Consider the following 20,479-nt stretch of genomic DNA (forward strand, 5'->3'; position numbering starts at 1 on the left):
ACTGTGTGAATCCACTTATATAAAACTCTTGAAATATTAACAAGGAGAAGAAATCACAGGTTAAGGATGTGGTGGGTATGGGATGGTAGAGGTAAATTTGGAAATGCGGCTACAGTATGTGAAGACAGGCACTCCTTAAAAGCTTCGGTTTTCTTTGTGAAGGGGAAGGCAAGGTTGTCCGCTAAGACTGAAGGGATGGGTTAACTTCTATTCCCAGAATCTAATCCAGTTTCTGGGACACAGATCTTTTAATAAATGAGCTTACTGAACAAACAAGAGTTTTCTTAACTCAGTTGTTCTTTAGAATCAATACACAATTTTCTCCGAGCTAGCCACTAGGGGGCAGTGCTGCTGCCTATCTTTTCCCTTAATCTTTTAACCCAGTGAAAACAGAAAATAACCGGGCAGTATGTGTCAACATGTTTTTTTTTCCTCAAAAAGATATGGTTTCAACTTTACATCCATGCATATGTGTGTGTTCACACGGTCATGCACACACAGACACATGTAGACTGGAATGATGGGAGCGCAGTTCCTTCCGCCAGCCTCTCACTGCAACCATACTGTGTCACCCCAGAGGCAATACTCACCATTTCCCAGAGGTCACTTTTTTGGTAATTCCTCGAGGGCACACAGCAAATAATGAACAGACCCTTTACACTTTCTTACAATTGATAACTTAGACAAGACATTAATGAAGGAATCCCTAACGTTAATCTTGGTAACTAACATACATGTTCCATAGCTTCAAGTTGATTTTTTTTTTAAACTCCTATACCTACCACCAATCCAAATTAAATAAAAAGTAGATTAAAAAATAATTTTAAATGGTGTAATCTGTTTCATAAACTTCTTTTTGCTTTGTTTCAGATTCCTAACACATTCTTATAATAAAGATTTCTCAATCTATATAATATCACATGGCTAACATTTATAACAGAATAAGCAACAGTTTGGAGGTGTGTGTTTAGTTATGGGGCTAGAAAATTTCCTACTTTGGTTCTAGTGAACCTGGGCCTCTCATGGACAGAGGGAGCTGGCAGAGTTCTAACTTAAAACAAAAATTCTCAAAACCCCCAAAGAAAAGAAGATGCAAAGGAAAACTGTTCCCCAGGAGTTTAGGGTTACACAAACCAGCTCAGCTTCAACTAAGACAAGTGAATATCCACAGCAGGGGAGACTTCTAGTCATACCAATGGAACACATCACACGCTAGCCTAAGAAAACCTGTTACCAGTTTGGCCTTATGGTCTCCAGTATGAGGGAGATAAGGAAAAGGCTGAAGTCATCTTGTGACTTGAGGCTGTCAAGTACTTCAAATGAGGGGAAAAGGTGCTTGACCCCAAAGCCTCTGAACCCTGTTATTTTGAGCTAAAGTTGCTTGGAAACAAAAATACCCAAGAAATGGATCACAAGGAGAGTCTGGGTGAGAGAGCTGAAGTAGTTACCAGTCAATGTAGATAAAGTGTCAAATTGCAAACTGTTTCAAAAACAAAGTTTCAAGGTTGTTTAGGGCAGTGTTCTAACTTGACAATTAAGTCTCATTTTTACTGGATACTTTATTCCACTAGCTGGTAAGGTAAGGTATTACACTTTGATTGATAGTCTTCTGAAGGTCTTGGGGCCAAAGATATTTTTTTGTTTTATACTTGTGAAAAGATTAATAGCAACTTACTCTTCTTACCTAACATAAAAATGCACCTTTGCTAATGAACTGATATGGCCCTCAAGGGGAGAAAAGCTTTTCTTCACAGTTACAGTTCTTTGGCTACATGGACATCTCTGAAAATGAGCTTTAAAACTGAGATGAACACTTTATTGTCTCATCCCTACTATATTTAAAATCTGTGTCCACTTTTGAAAGTCATGTGCTAAATCCTCTTTTTTTCCCCCCAGCAGATGATCTAAATAAGAGCCTGATTTCATTTACATACACACTCACTTGCACTCCCCAACAACACTTCCTTTGAAAAACAGAATGTCACTTCCTCAATCCAGAGGCCAGAAGTCCCTTGGTTCTGATCTGGGGAGCCAAGACAGGAAACTCTGGTAAGCTTTCGCCTCTCCCCCTGCGGACAGCCAGGGGCGCAGCTGACAGCGGGCAGGGTCTGTTCAGAGCTCCCTTGATGCTGTGCAGCTGGAAGGCAACGGCTCGCTTCCATGCTGTGGGAACGATCCCAGAGTCCAGCACGGACAGGCCGTTTAACAAGGGCATTTCACAGCAAGGGGAGAGGAGAGGATGGGAGACCCGGACATCTTTTAGCGACCTTGCTTCTATTTCCAAACTCAGTCGAATAACCCAGGGCTGATTTCAGCCAAATCTCAGTCAGCGGCACCATCTTGTACTTTGACCCCACCAAGCTAGGCATCTTCTGGTGGGGGCGGAGGGGGTGGGACCAGACCGCTCACTGCTCAAACCAGGCTGCACGACCCTGCCCAGGATACGGAGCCTCTCACTTAAAAGGGAGCGGCTGTCCCGGTAATTTCGGTAAACACTGTCGGTTAGCACCACCTGGCAACTGAGACCCTTGATTTCTCCTGACCCCAGACGCCAAAGGGCTGCACAACACAAAAGCCGGGCCAGTCGTGGCAGACCAAACTGCGGTGTCACCGTCGTGGGGTGGGGGGATGCCTGTGAGAGACATACAGCATAAAGGCAAAGAAGGGGGACAAACAAATGAGTCACTTAATACAAGGGCTGCACATGCTGCTGACGCTGCCCGTGATGCAGCGGCTGTGGACTGGAAGGAAGCAGGCGGCCACCGGGAGGGGCAGGCAGGGAAAGCGCGGGGGGAAAGGGTGGGAGGCGCGCCGCTCTTTGTGGGGGGCCCGGCCGCGCGGCCCCACGGCCTACGCCCCCCCTTTCCCGCCCACTCCCCGAGCCCCGCAGGCTGGAGCCGCTCGGGGTCAGTACGGACCCCCCGGCCTCGGCAATCAACTCTTTTCGGTCTCCGAAAACAATCAATACAAACTTCAATGCTGGGTTTAGTTTACGGGAGGCTGGCCGGGAGGCGCCGCAGCCTCACCTGGCCGGCCGCCCGCCCCGCCCCTCGGCGGCGCACCTGACAGGTGTGCTGCAGCCCCGGGTCGCGGGGCGCGCCGCCCGCTCCCGGCGCCCCCGCCCGCGCGCCCGCGGACCCTCCCGGGCGCCCGGCCCGTCGGCAGGCCTCGGGGCGCCCCTCGCCCCGACCCGCACTCACATAGCGCCTCAACTTCTTTTCGGGGGGCGATTTCCTCAGCCAGCCGGTGCACACCACGTCGCCGCCGCCGCCGCCGCTCATGCTGCCGGCCGCCCGGAGCCCGCCGCGGGGTCGGCGGACGAGGGCGCGGGCCGCTGGCTCAGCCGGCCGGCGGTGCGCGGCTCGCGGCGAAGGGGAGGGGCTGGGGCGGCCGGCGGCCGCGGGGCGAGGGCGAGGGCGAGGCGGCGCGGCCCGGCTGCCTCGCGCGCGCCCGCGCGTTCTCCCGGCCCGGCCGCGGCGGGGGCGCCCCGGCAGGAAGGGCGGCGCGCGCTCGCCACGCCCACAGCCCGCCGCGCCCCCGGGCGGGCCGCCTGCGGAGAGGCGGACACCGCCTCGCGCCCTGGGCCCAAGGCTCTCGGGGGCGCCCGCGGCTGGCCGCGTCCCCCGGGGTCTTTTTTCCGAAGCCTCCGGCTGTCAGCGGGGCAGGCGGCCGCGCCCTTGGTGGGCGTGGGGTGATGGGCAGGAGCTGCGCGCCCTCGATGGTGAAGCGACCTTTCGCAGAGAGTCGTCAGCCAGGGGCCCGAGGGCTGCTCCCCTGTCCTGTCCATTCTCTCTGCGTTTAAGGTTTCAGTGGGTCAGGTTCTGGCTGAAATGAGTGATCCGCTTTCCAAGAGTTTCATTAACTCTCTCACCCCCTTGGTGGGAGAAGAAAAAAAAAAAAAAAAAACCAACAGATTACTACGTGCTGGGCTGGGCGTACGTTCCTTGCTTATAGGATCTTCATTACAAATCTCCAAATTGAGTGGGGTGTGTTATTCCCATTTCCCAGATAGCCTAGGGGCCCAAAGCCCTGGCAGTGCAGTCAAGTTTCTCATTCTAGGGATGGGTCGGGGTTGGGAGTGGTACTGCTCATCTATTTAAAGTGGAGAATTGCTTTCATGTCCGCATTAATTTAGGGTCCTCTTATTATCAGAATGGAGCAGGAACTGGCAACCCCACTCCAGTATTCTTGCCTGGAGAATTTCATGGACAGAGGAGCCTGGCGGGCTACAGTCCATGGGTTTGCAAAGAGTCGGATACGACTGAGCGACTAACACACTATTATCAGAAAATAAAGTTCCGCTGGCTCCCACACTGCCTCTGGGAAAAGCAATTCAATAGAAGAAAATTCTTATGATCTGTAGAATCAAGGAGGCAAAAATGGGTCAAAAATACTATTTCATAGTGAATTGGAAGGCAAGATGGTATAGAGTAAGAAACTGGGGTCAAAATTCTTCAGCGCTCCAACTTATTGACAAAGGTTAGGAGAATTCTCTGGGACTCATTTGATGCAGATGCCTCTTACTGCGTTGTGGAAAGGCTTAACTGAGATGGAGAACGCTGAAGCACATACCTGAAGAATCCAGCATTTTGTGGGGAGGTAATAAGGGGTAAAAAAAACTCAGCAAAACCGGAAACCTTTGGTTAAAGGCTCTTTTCAACTCACAAAGTACCTTTACAAGCAGCGTTAAAAGGTTAGGCTCTCCACCCCCCGACCCGATTTTTTTGAAGAGTGGATAGTAACCCGTTACATCAATAGGGAACTGTGCAGGCACCGGAGTGGAACCGGTGGCATCTTGCACTCCCTGAAGACATCAGACTAAGGCTACTTTGCTCATTTCCCTATCTCTGTGCAGCAAAGCTAGCTCTTGCAAGCTGTTGGACATACTTCTGATTTTACAGATCTTTGCTGGGTTGCGGAAAACTCAACCATTTCAGTTTGTAAAAGCTAATTCTATACTCTATGCTTAGCTCTTCTAAGCACCTGGTAAGGTTTAGCGATCAGCAACCCTGGACCCAATTTTCACTGATTTTCTTCACTATCCGGTGTGCTGCTGGATTGTATGTAAAACCAAGACAGTCAGGCTATCTCGGGGACCAGGGCCTTTTAGCCTTTCAACGGAGGAATATTTAAGATACATGTAAGGCTACCACCAGAATGATGGCCATTTTAACCTCTGGCTTTAAGTACCTTCTATAAAACCCGTGACACAAATATCAAAATACTCAGAGCCTGTCAAATCAGTCAGGAGGCGGTGACTCCTGACCAAAATAAAGCAATCCTCTGACTTCATTCACATCTGAGTCATGGTGCCAAGTCTCAGGGATTGCAGAGTCTGAGAAATCTGCATGCCTAGTTTGCAGCTGAGGTTTGTGATGCAAGTCAGGCATACACACAGGAGGCCTTATCTTTCCTTAGAAGAGTAGTCTTCTGTTACGTATCTTTTTATAGTTATAGGATTCAAGACAGACTGGGAGACTGTTCAGCAACCATTAGTTGGGAGTTGGGCTACACTTGGCCAGAAACTCTTGAGGGTCTTATTTTGTTTAAAGATGCCATCTGCCCATATTTTATTTACAATTTCATGTGGAAACATTTTGAGGCCACTGACAGGAGGGCCTTGAAATACAACAGAGTATCAGCTTCAGAAGTCTTCTCTGAACATATCCCTCCTCCCCCAAAAGTTAGATGAAGGGGCTCTTCTTGGTGCTCCCCCACCTCCCCAACCTTTTCATTACTCAGTTGCCGGTACTTAGCTAGGGCTGCTCACCGGTGGAGGGACTGCTGCTGAGGTCCCTGGCTGCACCCCCATGTAGCTCAGTCTTCTGGGCCTGAGGTAGGAGCCCGGCCTAGAAACAGCCTTCGCACAGGACGTTCCTGTCTGGGCCTTTGCTAAGTCCTCTCCATTCCTTGCCTTTGTTGTTGTTTTTTAAATGCTCCTTGGTTTTCACTGGGGAGGAATGGAAAACAAATTATCGGAATGATTTATTTAGATGAAGATCGGCGCCATCTATTGGAACCAGTTGGGACGACAGTACCCCCTTCCCCAGAGAGGACGTGCATCACTAGTCTATAATTTAGGCAATTTTGATTAAAGACCACAGGTATTTCCTGGGGGAATTAATGGCCCGCTGCAAGGAGCGCCGTTAATTCTGTATTCATTAAATCCCCAGGAAATGGCCCGTCTTATGAGGAGGGTTTCTCTGGAGGGGCACTGCAGAGATTAGAGAAACACACACCTGGGAGGAAGCCAGAGCACCACGTTTTGCTCCCGCCCCTCCCCCCACAGAGCCTGAGTTCTAAAGGGCGCACTCTGACTTTTTGAGTGTCGTCAGCGACAGCCTGCATCCGTGCCTGTCTGGGAGTTGAGGCTTTGTGGCCGGTGGCAGGTGCATGGCTGGTGGAACGCTCCCAGGAGCGGGCTGGAAGAAATGTCCTCAACTGCACACCAGACCGGGTGATTAATACCGCCCACGCCAAGCCTGACGTCAGTGATCGGACTGGGGGTGGGAATAGATGTTTGTGTCCTAACCCTTCTGCCTTTTCTCCCTTCCAGTTTAGTTGACAGGTTAATTTCTGCTTGCTGCTTGTCAAGGTCAGTATGACCAGCTGGGCCAACTCAGCTGGTGACTTTCAGGACACTTGTTTCTCAGGCATGTTGAGGTGGGAGCCTCTTTAACACCCAGGTGCTTTGAGCCCACTTGCTTCCCTCCGACACAATAATCTGACCTACTCAAATCACCTTTCAGCATTTGGGTGGGACTGAGATCTGGAAGTGAGCTTGGAGTGTGGTTGAAGTCCTAACCGGGTTTCCTCCCGGTTACACCCAATGGGAGACATTCTGGAAGTAAGCTTTCTTGAAAGAGAAAAGTTTGAGCAAGTCGTTCCCCAATTTCTCCTTTGTAAAGAATAAGAACCTGTGCTAATTGTTTTAGGGCAGTTAGGTTCCTGGGACATCTCTGCTGCCATGGTGGTGACATCACACTCCCCCCACCCAGATCAGGCTGCAAAATCAGGTACCATATTCTTGGAAGAACAAAGGCTGTCAAGGTCCCTGGGAAAGTGCCTTAGAACTCCAAACCCTACTTTGCAGGATGACCCCTTACCTCCTTCAGAGTCCTTCTACCTTGAATTAGGCCTTGAACAGATTATCTCAAGACCCCGTTCCCTAAAATTCATGTATCCAACCCCCAAAACAGTTGTTCATTCTTAAGGGTCACACTGCACCTGTATGAACTGGGTTATCACACTGTACAAGTTCCTGTTTACTTGTCAAAGAACTGTGAGTTCCCCGAAGGCTGGACTGCGTTTTCCTCATTTTTTTTTTTTTTTTTTTGTATCCCCAGAACCTCCAAGCATGGTGCCAGGCACAAAATAGATGTTCAGTAAACGTTTGAGAATGAAGGAACCAACCCTTAAAGGACGACAAGTGAGGTTGTGGACCCTTGGGGCATCCAGAACTCTGGATCATCCACACCAGTATCTGAGAGGGCACCTGTAAGCAGCTGAAGCGCTGAAACTCGGAGGGACTGGCCTGATGGGGGGGGGGGGGGGGCTGAGCAACTGGAGGTAATTCTGTGAAGTTTCACTTGTTAACCCTTGGTTTCCAAATCTGCTGTAGAGATTCCCCAGACAACCTCCCGTCTGGGACTGAGAATTAAAATCTTCTGTGGGTTATCTGGTGTCTGGCTTTGTGCAGACAATGCAGCAGGGCGCTGTCACTTGTACCCACACACACTACTAGCAGGGGCCGCAGGGATCACGTTCCCTGACTCAAGCTGGGCTTCACAGCACAGTGGACCAGAAATGCCTTTCTTCTGCGCCAAGTGCAGGCAGAGTTGCCGTGCACATTTGTTAGTCTTTGTTTTGCTGGGGATCTAAGTGCCACAGGAGATTGTCTAACTAATTTCACCAGTTATCCAAGGAGATTGTCTAACTAATTTCACCAGTTATCCAAGATGACTGTTGGACAACCAGTGATGGGCTGGTAAAAGTTTAAAACCTGGCTCTTTGGTAGTGTCGGTAGTAGCCTTGATTTGTAGTATGTGACAATTTTTGTGAGGCAAATAAGAACCTCCCCACAATTTTCTCCCCAACTATTAATGATTTCAAGCTATCAACTTCATGTCTTCAAATAGAGTTAAAAGATGCACAGTAATACACTTTTAGTATTTCCATCAAAAAGATACAATAGACATAATGCCAAGAGCAAATAGTAAAATGTATCAAAATAATTAGTAACTGATGAATTCTGGTTAGTTTTTAAATTAAGGTATCATTCACATACCAGAAGTATCATGCTTTTAACCTGTACTATTTGTTGGTTTTTAGTATATTCTCCAGTTGTGCTGCCATCCCTGCTATCTAACTTTAAAACATTTTCATCACCCCCAAAGAAACTCCATGTCTATTAGCAGTCACCTCTCATTTTCCCAACAGCATTTGCTGGCAACCACTAACTTACTTTCTGTCTCTATGGATTTGCCAATTCTGAATATTTCCTATAATCGGACTCATATACCACATGGCCTTTTGTGCCTGACTTTGTACTTTGTATAACGTTTTCAAGGTTCATTCATGTTGTGACATATCAGTTTTTCTTTATTCCTCTTTATGGCTGAATAATATTCCACTATAGCCATGTACCATGTTTTACTTATACACACTCATCAGTTAATACACATTTTAGTTGTTTCTACTTTTGGACTGTTATGAGTAATATTGCTGTGAACATTCATGTACAAGTTTTTGTGTGAATCTGTTTTCACACTCTTCACTATACAGCTAGGAGTTAAACTGCTAAGTCACACTGTGACCCTGTGTTTAACTTTTTACAGAACTCTTTATTGTTTCCCACGGTGGTTACACCATTTTACATTTCAAGCAGCAGTGTGTAAGGATTCCAAGCTGTCCACATCTTCTCCAATACCTGTTATTTTCCACTTTTAATGATAATTTAATTTCAGTGTATTCTTTAGCAATCAGCTTGCAAAATTTTCCATAGTTTAACAATCCCTTCTCACAGGCTGGCATGAGCCAGCCCAGAACACCAGTACATACAGCCTTCCACAGAAAATCCCGCTGTCCTGTCTAGTCAGTTCCACTTCTTTTTGCTGATAAGAGTAATACTCAACAGATTTGGATTTCCTTCTTACATCCTTCCTATAGAAAACTGAAACGGAAAATCTCAGGTGTTTTTTTTTTTTTTTTTTCATTTCTGGAATTAAGAAGATTTTTGAATCTGGAGAATCACAAGGTTTTCAGCTCCCACCAAGCACTCTGGGCAGAACAGAGAGTTTCCCTCCTCCATTTACGTTGAGAAGCAAAAATAAAACCCAAAATGTATTTTCCTGACACCCAGATGTATCTTCTGGATGAGCTCTTGAGCAGTTGCTTCAACAGGGCAAACAGCTGTGGTCTGTTTCAACATAATTTGATGTAATCAGGGTTAATTTTGATGATGCAGTAACTCTGAAGACTGTTTTTTAACTGGATTACTGTTGGGTCAACAATCATGTGGCATTACATTTAGTGGCTGAAACAAAAGCCAGAATTAAAACAGCCTTCCCCCAAGCCCCCTTCTAAATGACAGCCCCGCTGGGATTAGAAGTTATGAGGCACATGTAACACAATTAACTAAAAAAGAAAGTAGCTGCAGTCAAATTACATGCAAGCTTCTCCAAGGTCCAGAGGGTCCACTGAGAAAAGAGCTGGAAACTTATTTGTTGTTGTTGTTTTCTTTTCCTAGAGTGGTGAGAACATGTTGGCAGACATCATTATAACTTCATATTTGGAACCATTTCTGCAGAACAAAGGCTTTATCTTACTTTGAGGGATCTGGCTGTCAGTGTTTATGCCAGCCCAAAAGCAGGGTCTGAGCTGCTCTAGGCACACACATGCTTTATTTAGTCTCTTCCCACTTTTCAGTTTTGGCTAGTTTGAAACACAGCTAAGGCCCGTGACAAAAGCCATTCTTCAACAGTTCTGGAAAGCAGAATCTTCAAAAATAGATGTCTTGGGAAGCTGCCAAATGTGTTGGTTCTTCAAAACCTCTTTAATTCAATTTTGTAGCTCAAAAAAGATCTCATATGTATCCAATCCCCTCTGTAAATAAGTCTCCATTCATTTCTGTTTTTGTGATTTAGGGGATCAAGAAACTTGAAAAGCAAAGAAGCCATCACCCTCCTACTGCACGTTATTTATCAGGAATTCCTCATCTAAATAATTTCCTGACCAACAAATATTCTGAAATAATATGTAAGTGTGATAAAAAGGTAATGAGACAAAGAATAACAAGATTTTTTTTTCTATTAGTGTACTAGTGTCTTGTTTTAGTTGTAAAAGCAGATACCCATTTTAAGTTTGCTTATGCCCCTACAGGGAATTAACTGGTAAAAAAAAAAAAGAAAGAAAAGGTATATCTCATGGAACCCAAGAAAAAGTTGACTGTGGCCTCAGGACGAACAGCAACCAAGGACTAAATGTAGAAGAGCGAGGCAGCCAGTTTGTATGTGTCTGTGTGTCTCTCACAGGCCATATGGGTTTTCATTTCTGAGTATTTTGCCTGTAGTTCTTTCTCCCTGCAAAGTGCTTCCTTTGTCTCTTATGGTACATGTTTGTCTTATGGCTCCTAAGTTATGTGCTCCTGGTTCAAGCAACCAGTCCAGGCTCTCTCACCCCCAGTCTCCTTAGAGGGAAAGAGACTGGTCCGCTTGGGGTCAGGTATCCACCCCTAGCCCTATCAGCATGGGAAGCTCATGTCCCCCCAACATTGGTGGCCACCCGGCTAGCAAGGGTGGGGGGATTCTCGGGTGAAAGATGGGTTCAATAACTAACTAGATACCTTGAGAGGTGTTTAATAGAGACACAAACACCAGTCTTGTTTCTTTCAGAACATATCCAGTATTTATCATCTGAAACTCAGAAAATACTTAGGAAGGCATATATTTCCATTCAAATACAAAATATTTTTATATTCATATATATAGGTATATATAAAACTTAGGGGTTTTACATACTTGCTTGTTATTCAATTCTCAATAAAGATTTTCTGAGAACCAACTATGTATGACAAGTTCAGCATAGGAATACTGAGGTAAGATCAAGGTCTTGTTAAGAAGTTCAAGGTATTTCTGGGGAGAGAAGCAGGTAAGCGGGTGTCTACCAGTGGCCTGTGAGCAATGTTAGAGCATGAGAAATGGTCAGCTGCTATAAGGGAACAAACATAAAGGGCTTAGGTTTTACCTGTCTTCTGGTGCCTCACAGAGAGGCACAATTAACGTTTGTTCAATTAATGATGTAAGCAGTAGCTCCTTCAATTTTTAGACAAGAAACTTGTCTAGATTTAGAGAGCAAGGTGGAGAAAACCACTAACTGAAAATACGAGTGACTCCAAGTAGTTCCTCTTAGGACTTGCTTCTGAATTCCTTCCATCAATCAAATACATTCATTCAGCAAATGTTCACCGGGCACCTGCTAGATACCAGGCTTTTGGCAAGGTGCTGGCTATGAAATGATGAACCGCGTGGGGAGGCTCCTGAGAAGCCTACCAAGTCACTGGACTCTGGAAGCAGTGCTGGAGAGACACCCTTGGAATTCACATTCAGTAACAGATTTCAGCAACAAATTACAAGTTGAACTCACAGTTACTTCTCATTCCTGAGTTTTTGTTCTATGTCCAGGCAAGGCTGAAAAGCCTAGTTTAAAAGTTCAATTTATGAAAGATTTTACAGACATTTAGGGGAGAAAACCAGTTTGGGAGTTATATTTTAAGGAATATTTCCCTTTTGTCTGATGGACACACTTCCCTTTTTTGACGGGACACCTAATTCATTCAGGGGTTATTTAATGAGTACTCACTATGTTCCAGATACTCCCCAAGGCACTAGACAAAGATAAATGCCCTCTCCTCTCACGAAGCTCATGTTCTGACAGAGAAGAAAAATGACAGCGTAGGACGACTGGAACTTGCATATGGTCCTGAGGGAGCGTAATGGAGGGAGGGAGTCTGGAAGCCACTGGCCAACCCCTGGTATCCTGATATGCAAGTACTACAAATACTAACAAACGTATGAAAGTGTAGCAATCCGAGCTGCATTTTGGAGTGTCACCACTCTTGAAATAAAATCCCATGGCCTCGGAGAGTGTGGTTAGAGTTGTTAATATCTTGAATCTGGGTGACTAAGAGGCGACAGGTGTGTAGCTGAGAAAGCCACCCAGGCCCGATCACAGGCGTGTGGAGACAGGCCGCGCTCAGCCAGGGTGCAGGGCACACTCCAGCTCGACAGGCAGAACAGGACTCTGTTGAGGTGCCAACCCATGAGAAAAAAGTTAATCAAGAGTGAAATGACAGTCAAAATAAACACCCGAAAGTTTCCATACGTATTTTTGTGCTTGTTGATCCATGAACAGCCCACTCCTACACTTTCTGAGAAACATTAACCTGATACAAGAGCCTTCCAGCACAAGTTAGTGAGTTGGGTTTTTTTCAATAAAGTTGACATGTCTGGTTGGGGGTAGGGGTGGATAAAGGAAGGGGAAGCACCTGGATGTCGCTTTATTACAGGCAAAGGAGGAATCAGAGTGGGAGAGAAACACATCACAGAGAAAAACACGGGAGAGGTAGTGGAAGAGAAAGGAAGAGAGGGAGAGAGAGAGGTCAAGAGGTGCGCAGGGTCTGGGCCGCACGGGTTCCAGGGCCACATCATTCTGTGGGCTGGCTGTCCAGTCCTTGACAGAGAGGCACAGAAGCCAGCTCAAAGGTCCAGACAGAACAGTCAAATTCTTCAGTGAGCAGATCTGTGTAATTATTACTTTTTACTGTAAAAACATTAAGACCTCACTGAAGATTTCACACTAATGGTGTGATATTAAACCATCTATGTTAGAATCATCCGGGTTTCACAGGTGGCTCAGTAGTAAAGAATCCACCTGCCAATGCAGGAGATGCAAGAGGTAGCTCAGTGGTAAAGAATCTGCCTGCCTATGTAGGAGACGTGGGTTCAATCCCTGGGTTGGGAAGATCCCCTGGACAAGGATATGACAACGTACTCCAGTCTCAAACTTAAATTGAAGAAGTAGGGAAAACCACTAGGCCATTCAGATATGACCTAAATCATAAATCAAATCCCTTACGATTATACAGTGGAAGTAGATCAAGGGATTAGAGCTGATAGAGTGTCTGAAGAACTATATGGATGGAGGCTGCTAATGTTGTATAGGAGGCAGTGACCAAAACCATCCCCAAGAAATGCAACAAGGCAAAACAGTTGTCTGAGGAAGCAAGAATATTAAGAGGTGGCAAGAATATACAGAAGAACTACACAAAAAAGATCTTCATGACCCAGATAACCACGATGGTGTGATCACTCACCTAGAGCCAGACATCTTGGGAGTGCGAAGTCAAGTGGCCCTGAGGAACCATCACTATGAACAAAGCTAGTGGAGGTGATGGGATTCCAGCTGAGCTGTTAAAGTACTGCACTCATTATGCCAGCAAATTTGGAAAACTCAGCAGTGGCCACAGGACTGGGAAAGGTCAGTTTCCATTCCAATTCCAGGATGGGCAATGCCAAAGAATGTTCAAACTACCCACAATTGCACTCATTTCACATGCTAGCAAGCCAGCAAAATCCTTCAAGCCAGGCTTCAACAGTATGTGAACCAACTTCCAGCTGGACTAGCAAAGGCAGAGGAACCAGAGATCAAATTGCCAACATCCGTTGGATAATAGAAAAGGCAAGGGAATTGCAGAAAACATCCATTTCTGCTTCACTGACTACACTAAAGCCTTTGACAGTGTGGATCACACCCTCTTGATGAAGGTGAAAGAGGAGAGTGAAAAAGCTGGTTGAAAACTCAACATTTAAAAAAAAAACTAAGATCATGGCATCTGGTCCCAGCACTTCATGGCAAATAGATGGGGAAGAAAATGGGAACAGTGACAGACTTTATTTTCTTGCGCTCCAAAATCACTGTGGACAGTTAACTGCAGCCACGAAATTAAAGACGCTTGCTCCTTGGAAGAAAAGCTGTGACAAGCTTAGACAGCATATTAAAAAGCAGAAATTTCAATTTGCTGACAAAGGTCCATAGAGTCAAAGCTATGGTTTTTCCAGTAGTCAGGTACAGATGTGAGAGTTGGACTATAAAGAAAGCTGAGGAACTAAGAACTGATGCTTTCAAATTGTGGTGCTGGAGAAGACTCTCGGAGAGCCCCTTGGACTGCAAGGAGATCCAACCAGTCCATCCTAAAGGAAATCAACGCTGAATATTCATTGGAAAGACTGACGCTGAAGTTCCAATACTTTGGCCACCAGATGCCAAGAGCCAACTCACTGGAAAAGACCCTAATGCTGGGAAAGACTGAGGGCAGAAGAGGGTGTGACAGAGGATGAGATGGTTGGATGGCATCACCAACTCAATGGACATAAGTTTGAGCAAACTCAGGGAGATAGAGAAGGACAGGGAAGCTTGGCATGCTGCAGTCCATGGGGTCACAAAGAGTCAGACATGACTGAGTGAACAACAATTAGAATTATTCAGGGTGACTGTTAAAAGAATGCAAATTGTGGGCTGCTCCTTCCTAGACCTTTTAGGGTAAAACAGACTTTCCAGGGTGGTACCAGGATAATCTGAATTTTTAATAAGCTTCCCAGGTGATTCTTACACATAATCAGCTTTGGCAAAGATTATACGAAAGGGGAGTCCCTGAGTCATGGGAGCACCTCCTATTTATCTCTGTATCCACAGAATGGAGCACCACACCCAGCACAGTGAGTCTACTGAACTGAACTGCATACACCAAAGACGTTTTTAGAGAAAAGTCACTCCATCCCACATCCTGAAACAGCTGATTCCATTTTCCCCCATACACTTGTAGTCCATGGACATAGCTTTCACACTGTTGCAATTACAAAGTACAGTTAAAATTTTTTTTCAACACATCTTCTCTTATAATTTCTATGGCTATAAAATATTTCATTCAACATGCAATAATTATCTTTGTTCATACAGATTTTTTTTGAGTTTTGAAAGGGATTCCCTTTGAAGACTTTACCTTTGTATAGTGTTTTCAATTTATGAAACCCTTTCACATAGTTTTGTTTCTCAAAACACTGTAAGCTAAATATTATCCTCATTTTGCAGATGCATACACAAACTCAGGGATAAAATAACCTGCTCAAGATTCCGCAGCTAGTATGCAGTATGCCAGACACAAACCACGGTCTTCTCCCTCTACCTCTAATACCCCTTCCAGGACACCAAACATCTAGCACATTTTCTGGCAGGAATCTGACCCCAGAGTTTCCTGATGCAGAAACCTGTAATGGAGGATGTAGAAGATGGAAATTACATTTAAAGAGATCACTGGCCAGCTGTACCCTAACTGTATAAGGAATCAGTTCCTGCCTGTTGCTGCTGCTGCTGCTGCTAAGTCGCTTCAGCTGTGTCCGACTCTGTGCGACCCCATAGACGGCAGCCCACCAGGCTCCGCCGTCCCTGGGATTCTCCAGGCAAGAACACTGGAGTGGGTTGCCATTTCCTTCTCCAACGCATGAAAGTGAAAAGTGAAAGTGAGGTCGCTCAGTCGTGTCTGACTCTTCGTGACCCCATGGACTGCAGCCTACCAGGTTCCTCTGTCAATGGGATTTTCCAGGCAAGAGTGTTGGAGTGGGGTGCCATTGCCTTCTCCAGTTCCTGCCTGTTAGGGAAATGCAAACAAACAAACAAATAAATAAATAAATAAAATAAATGTAATAGTGGTGGAAATCTTCAGTGAAAGATTCAATAGCAAACTAACAGATGACCCAAGTCCATTTCTGCAATCCCCAAATAAAGGGGGCTAGGACTGTCCCAAACATTGTGACACTATTAACTGAGCTTTTTCCATATGACAGATAACAGGAGGAAGAACAACCACTATGGGCTATAAGATGACAGGAAGGAGGCACTGGAGATGTCAAGCCCTTCTAACGTTGCGACTGGTGTCACAGGGTGCTTGGGTAGCAGCTGAGTGGACGGCACAGGGAAGCATTCCTCGACCAAGAGAAAGACCTGCTTTCAGGATACACTGCCTGGTGAACACCCTAGTGGGGTGCAGCCCTTCCGGGAAGGACAGACTGTCCCAACCGAGCAGTTATAGAGTCTATTATGGAGAAGAGATGGCTGAGGAGAAGGAAGTGTGAGGTGGTTTCTCATTTATTATATTTGCATGCCATGGAGAAGCAGGTTCTGTTACTATCAGGTTACAATCAAGATTTCTCCAAGGATTAAAAAAAAAGCTCTCTCTTGGGTTTCCCTGTTGGCTCAGTGGTAAAGAATCCGCCTGCCAATGCAGAAGATCGGGGTTCAATACTTGATCTGGGAAGATCCCCCAGGCCTCGGAGCAACAAAGCCCACGCGCCACAACTGCTGAACATGTGCTCTAGGGCCCAGGAAGCCACAACTACTGAGCCCACGTGCCACAACTACTGAGGCCTGCATGCCCTAGAGCCTGTGTTGTGCAAAAGGGAAGCTGCTGCAATGAGAAGCCCGCACACCGCAGCTAGGGAATAGCCCCCACTCACTGCGGCTAGAGGAAAGCCTGAACAGCAATGAAGATCCAGCACAACCAAAAATGCATGCATAAATAAAAATTTTTAAAGTCATCTCTTAAGATAGACAGTTCTTACTCACTGATGGTTCAATGGGTAAATTATTAGAAACTTGGAAAAACACAGAGGGGAGTAATTTATATATTATATACAGGGGAAGGGATATACTAAGAGATTTTTCAAATCTGGGATCACTGGAAAACAGCAAACCTGCAGTTGTTGTTGAGCCAGTGTGCAGAGAACATTCTGCACGTGACAAAAACCAGGTTCTGCGAAATACAGTTCTCACTGTATATATATATGTATTTATAGCATGGAAAAAAAAAACCAAAACTTTGCTTCAAGGGCCCACCAAGTTTCTATTCTCAGAATATCATCTTGAAATATCAAAGGCTGGTCACTCTGGGGAGTATATTAATAATTCCTATCAAAGCTCTTTCATCTGTCTTCCTATGTATAGTCTAAGATGATCCTAAGAGAAAGGTAGGAAAAATACAAACACAGACTCATTAAACAGGGAAAACACATAGTGAGCTGAAGTATACTGCTGGGTCTGGGGCTCTATATTCCATTTTCCATGTTTCTCTTTACTAGAATATATTTGGGCTCAAGCATCATTTTCCATCACATTCTTAAATTTCTTTTTCCTGTACAGAACAAGGAAATCAGAGGCTAGTGTGCTCTGCACTGGGCCTTAAGATGCAAGATTCGCTGATGACTATAAAAAGTTCTGTGCTTTCAGTTTCTCTGGGGGCTGAGAGTGGTGAGCTTTATTTGTAGTCTTACTCTCCAGGATTATTAGGAATTCCTAATAACCAATCTCCATTAACAAACAAGCTAATCTAACCAAACAAATTTCTGGGACAGTAAGCTACAAAGGAATGAGGTCCATAATCTATTGTGGATATGTTAAAAAAAAATATAGTAAACTGTAGAACAATGCCCACATGATAGCCGTATTACTAATAACAATTATGAACAGTAAAATCACTGCAGATGGTGACTGTAGCCATGAAATTAAAAGACACATGCTCCTTGGAAGAAAAGTTATAACCAACCTCGACAGCATATTAAAAAGCAGAGACATTACTTTACCAACAAAGGTCTGTCAAGTCAAAGCTGTGGTTTTTCCAGTAGTCATGTATGATGTGAGAGTTGGAATATAAAGAAAGCTGAGTGCTGAAGAATTGATGCTTTTGAACTGTGGTGTTGGAGAAGACTCTTGAGAGTCCCTTGGACTGCAACGAAATCCAACGAGTCCATCCTAAAGGAAATCAGCCCTGAACATTCACTGGAAGGATTGATGCTGAAGCTGAAACTCCAGTACTTTGGCCACCTGATGCAAAGAACTGACTCACTGGAAAAGACCCTGATGCTGGGAAAGACTGAAGGCAGGAGGAGAAAGGGATGACAGAGGATGAGATGGTTGGATGGCATCACCGATGTGATGGACATAAGTTTGAGTAAGCTCCGGCAGTTGGTGATGGACAGGGAAGCCTGGTGTGCTGCAGTCCCTGGGGTCACAAAGAGTCAGACACAAGTGAGCGACTGAAATGAACTGAACTGAAAGATGTAGTTGAAGAGTCATAAACTGTTAAATCAATGACTAGCTGCTTGAATAGCAGTTTAAGAACCATCTAAACTCCAGATTTCCTTATAAAGGTCCCCCAGAAACTACAACACAGTGTATTAATAATGGCTGTAAATCCACTGGATTCCAAACCAAACTTTACGGGAGCCAGCTGGAGTCTTAGCTGATCCAACGGGCAGTCTAGGGCCCCTGTCAATGGTGGAATGTCTCAGTTTCTGGAGGGGTGCTGACCACGATCTAACAAGACCCATCTTACAGAAATCCTACTGAATCATTTTGGCTCAGGGTGATTAAGGATGCTTTCCACTCTTTCCTTAATGCTTTTTCCATTTTTTTTTAATAGGTAATTTATTTTTGGCTGCACTGGGTCTTTGTTGCTGTGTACACTTCTCTCTAGTTGTGGGGTGGGGGCTTCTCGCTGTGGTGGCTTCCTTTGTTGCACGCTCAGGGCACAGGGGCTCCTCAGTTGCAGCATGTGGGCCCGGTGGGTGGGCTAAGCGGGTTCGGTGTATGTGGTGCACTGGCTCAGCTGTCCTGCGGCATGTGCAGCTCCTTGGACCAGGGACTGAACCCGTGGTCCCCTGCACTGGCAGGAGGATTCTTGACCACTGGACCACCAGGGAAGTCCAGCTTTTTCTATCTTTTAATTGGAATATAAACTGGGAAGAACTACAATCAGATATTACTCCCACCTCTTTTTTTTTTTTTATTATACATACTTTAGATTGCAGACTGAATACAAATATTGATCAGAAGCCAAAAAGCCCCAGACATTTCTTATCAATTCAATCCAGGCCAATCTGTCTTTCAACTCTGCATTTTTATGTTCTTGCCTCACCACTTACTAAAATAAATACATGAATAAATAGCAATCCAATTCAAATAAGCATCTTTCATCTATAATTATCTGAAGTAAGAGATTTAAAGAAGTGTAGAGTTAATCCATCTCACCAATCGCATCTTCAGTGCCTGTTCAGTCATGCTTGAATGTCTACATTCAATTTACAAAGAATATAAATGTACAACACTGTAGAGGGATGTTTCTGGCCAATCCTGTTTTAGAGGGACAAAAGGTCAAACAGTCCCTTTGCTGTTCTGTGACAGAGTCTCTGGGCTCGGCCAGAGGCTGGGAGAGCTCTGTCTAGATCTGGAATGGATCACTTACACAATTAAGTTCTTGTCAGACCCTCCTAACCATAGCCACCCCCCACCAAAAAAAAAAAAATTGATAGCACAAGTTCCCCAGGCAAGAGGATAAGCGGATGGAAAGTAACTATTTTTCTCCACCTACTTCAAAATTTGAAAAAAGAAAGGGAATTAATGATGGAAAAAACATTTCTAAGTTTTAGAATACATTCTTACTTGAGTTACTATTCTGAGGAAATGTTTGGAAATCTTAGAAAAGCAGAATCTGATTTTTTCCCTCATTGGAAACTGGTTACTCAAGAGAAAATAAACACCCTCAGATCACCTTTTAACTCACAGATTAAGTCCTATAAGAGAATAGACCGTCCTTAGCTATTAAATCCATACCTTTGTTCATTATACACAGAATTATACAATGCTGTTTCTGTGTAGAATTTGGATATTCACATATAAGCTGACAAGTTAACATTTAAAAGTTTTTTTCCGTTGATGCTGCCTGCAAGCAACAGTTTAGTTTTGGCATTTCCCCCCCTATTTTTTAGACATGCAAGGCACGTGGGATCTTGGTTCCCTGACTACAGATGGAACCTGTGCTCCCTAGAGTGGAAGCACAATCTCTCAAGTACGGGACCACCAGGGAAGTCCCTAGTTTCAGCTTTTCATCATCCTTGTCAGACATTGGTACTTGCTGTTTGTTCACTTATTGATAAAATATAAGTACTGAGTCAAAGATGGGAAATAACTAGGCTGTTATATAAGTGGCAAATGTTTGGCTTCAACCAGATACTCATTATGTAATCAACTGTGAGAGAAAAGAATGAATAAGTGTGACAGTTTGGAAATACACTCCTGGAGACTCAAAAAGATAAGGAAGAATATATGTTTGATGCCTTGAGAAGGAACCCTTTCCACCTCACATTCACACACACTGAACACACTTAAGTCTACTGTTAAACGACCTTATACGTTATCAGAGACCAAGTATGTACTTAAAAAAAAAAAAAATCTAAAAGTCAGACTCTAAATCAATTATTTTTAGTGACTATGTCCAATAGATTCACAGAAGATTAAGAGACAGATCCTTAGAATTGACCTACTTTAACACGATAGCTCTGCAGCTGAAATAACTGGGGGCCACAAGGCTGAT

At 44.9% G+C, this 20,479-nt stretch overlaps 1 protein-coding gene and 1 long non-coding RNA gene across 10 annotated transcripts in view; one reads left to right on the forward strand and one right to left on the reverse strand.

Moving 5' to 3' along the window:
* GAB2 (GRB2 associated binding protein 2) overlaps nt 1–3,460 on the reverse strand; it is a 177,929-nt gene extending 174,469 nt beyond the window's left edge. For all 8 annotated transcript variants that reach the window (XM_043875539.1, XM_043875542.1, XM_043875535.1 and 5 more), the window contains exon 1: nt 3,201–3,460. In XM_043875539.1, the coding sequence (XP_043731474.1) occupies nt 3,201–3,281 (81 nt within the window). In that variant the 5' untranslated portion in view covers nt 3,282–3,460. The remainder of the gene's footprint in view (nt 1–3,200) is intronic.
* LOC122676409 lies at nt 1,924–16,389 on the forward strand. 2 transcript variants are annotated; one of them, XR_006335581.1, is made up of 4 exons: nt 1,924–2,049; nt 7,347–7,497; nt 10,146–10,274; nt 15,900–16,389. It is a non-coding gene; the product is annotated as an uncharacterized LOC122676409 (long non-coding RNA). The 2 variants fall into 2 exon arrangements; XR_006335580.1 differs by having other exon boundaries at nt 10,146–10,257.
* Nucleotides 16,390–20,479: the final 4,090 nt, after the last annotated feature.

This window comes from Cervus elaphus, chromosome 2 (assembly GCF_910594005.1).
Source record: "Cervus elaphus chromosome 2, mCerEla1.1, whole genome shotgun sequence".
NCBI lineage: Eukaryota > Metazoa > Chordata > Mammalia > Artiodactyla > Cervidae > Cervus > Cervus elaphus.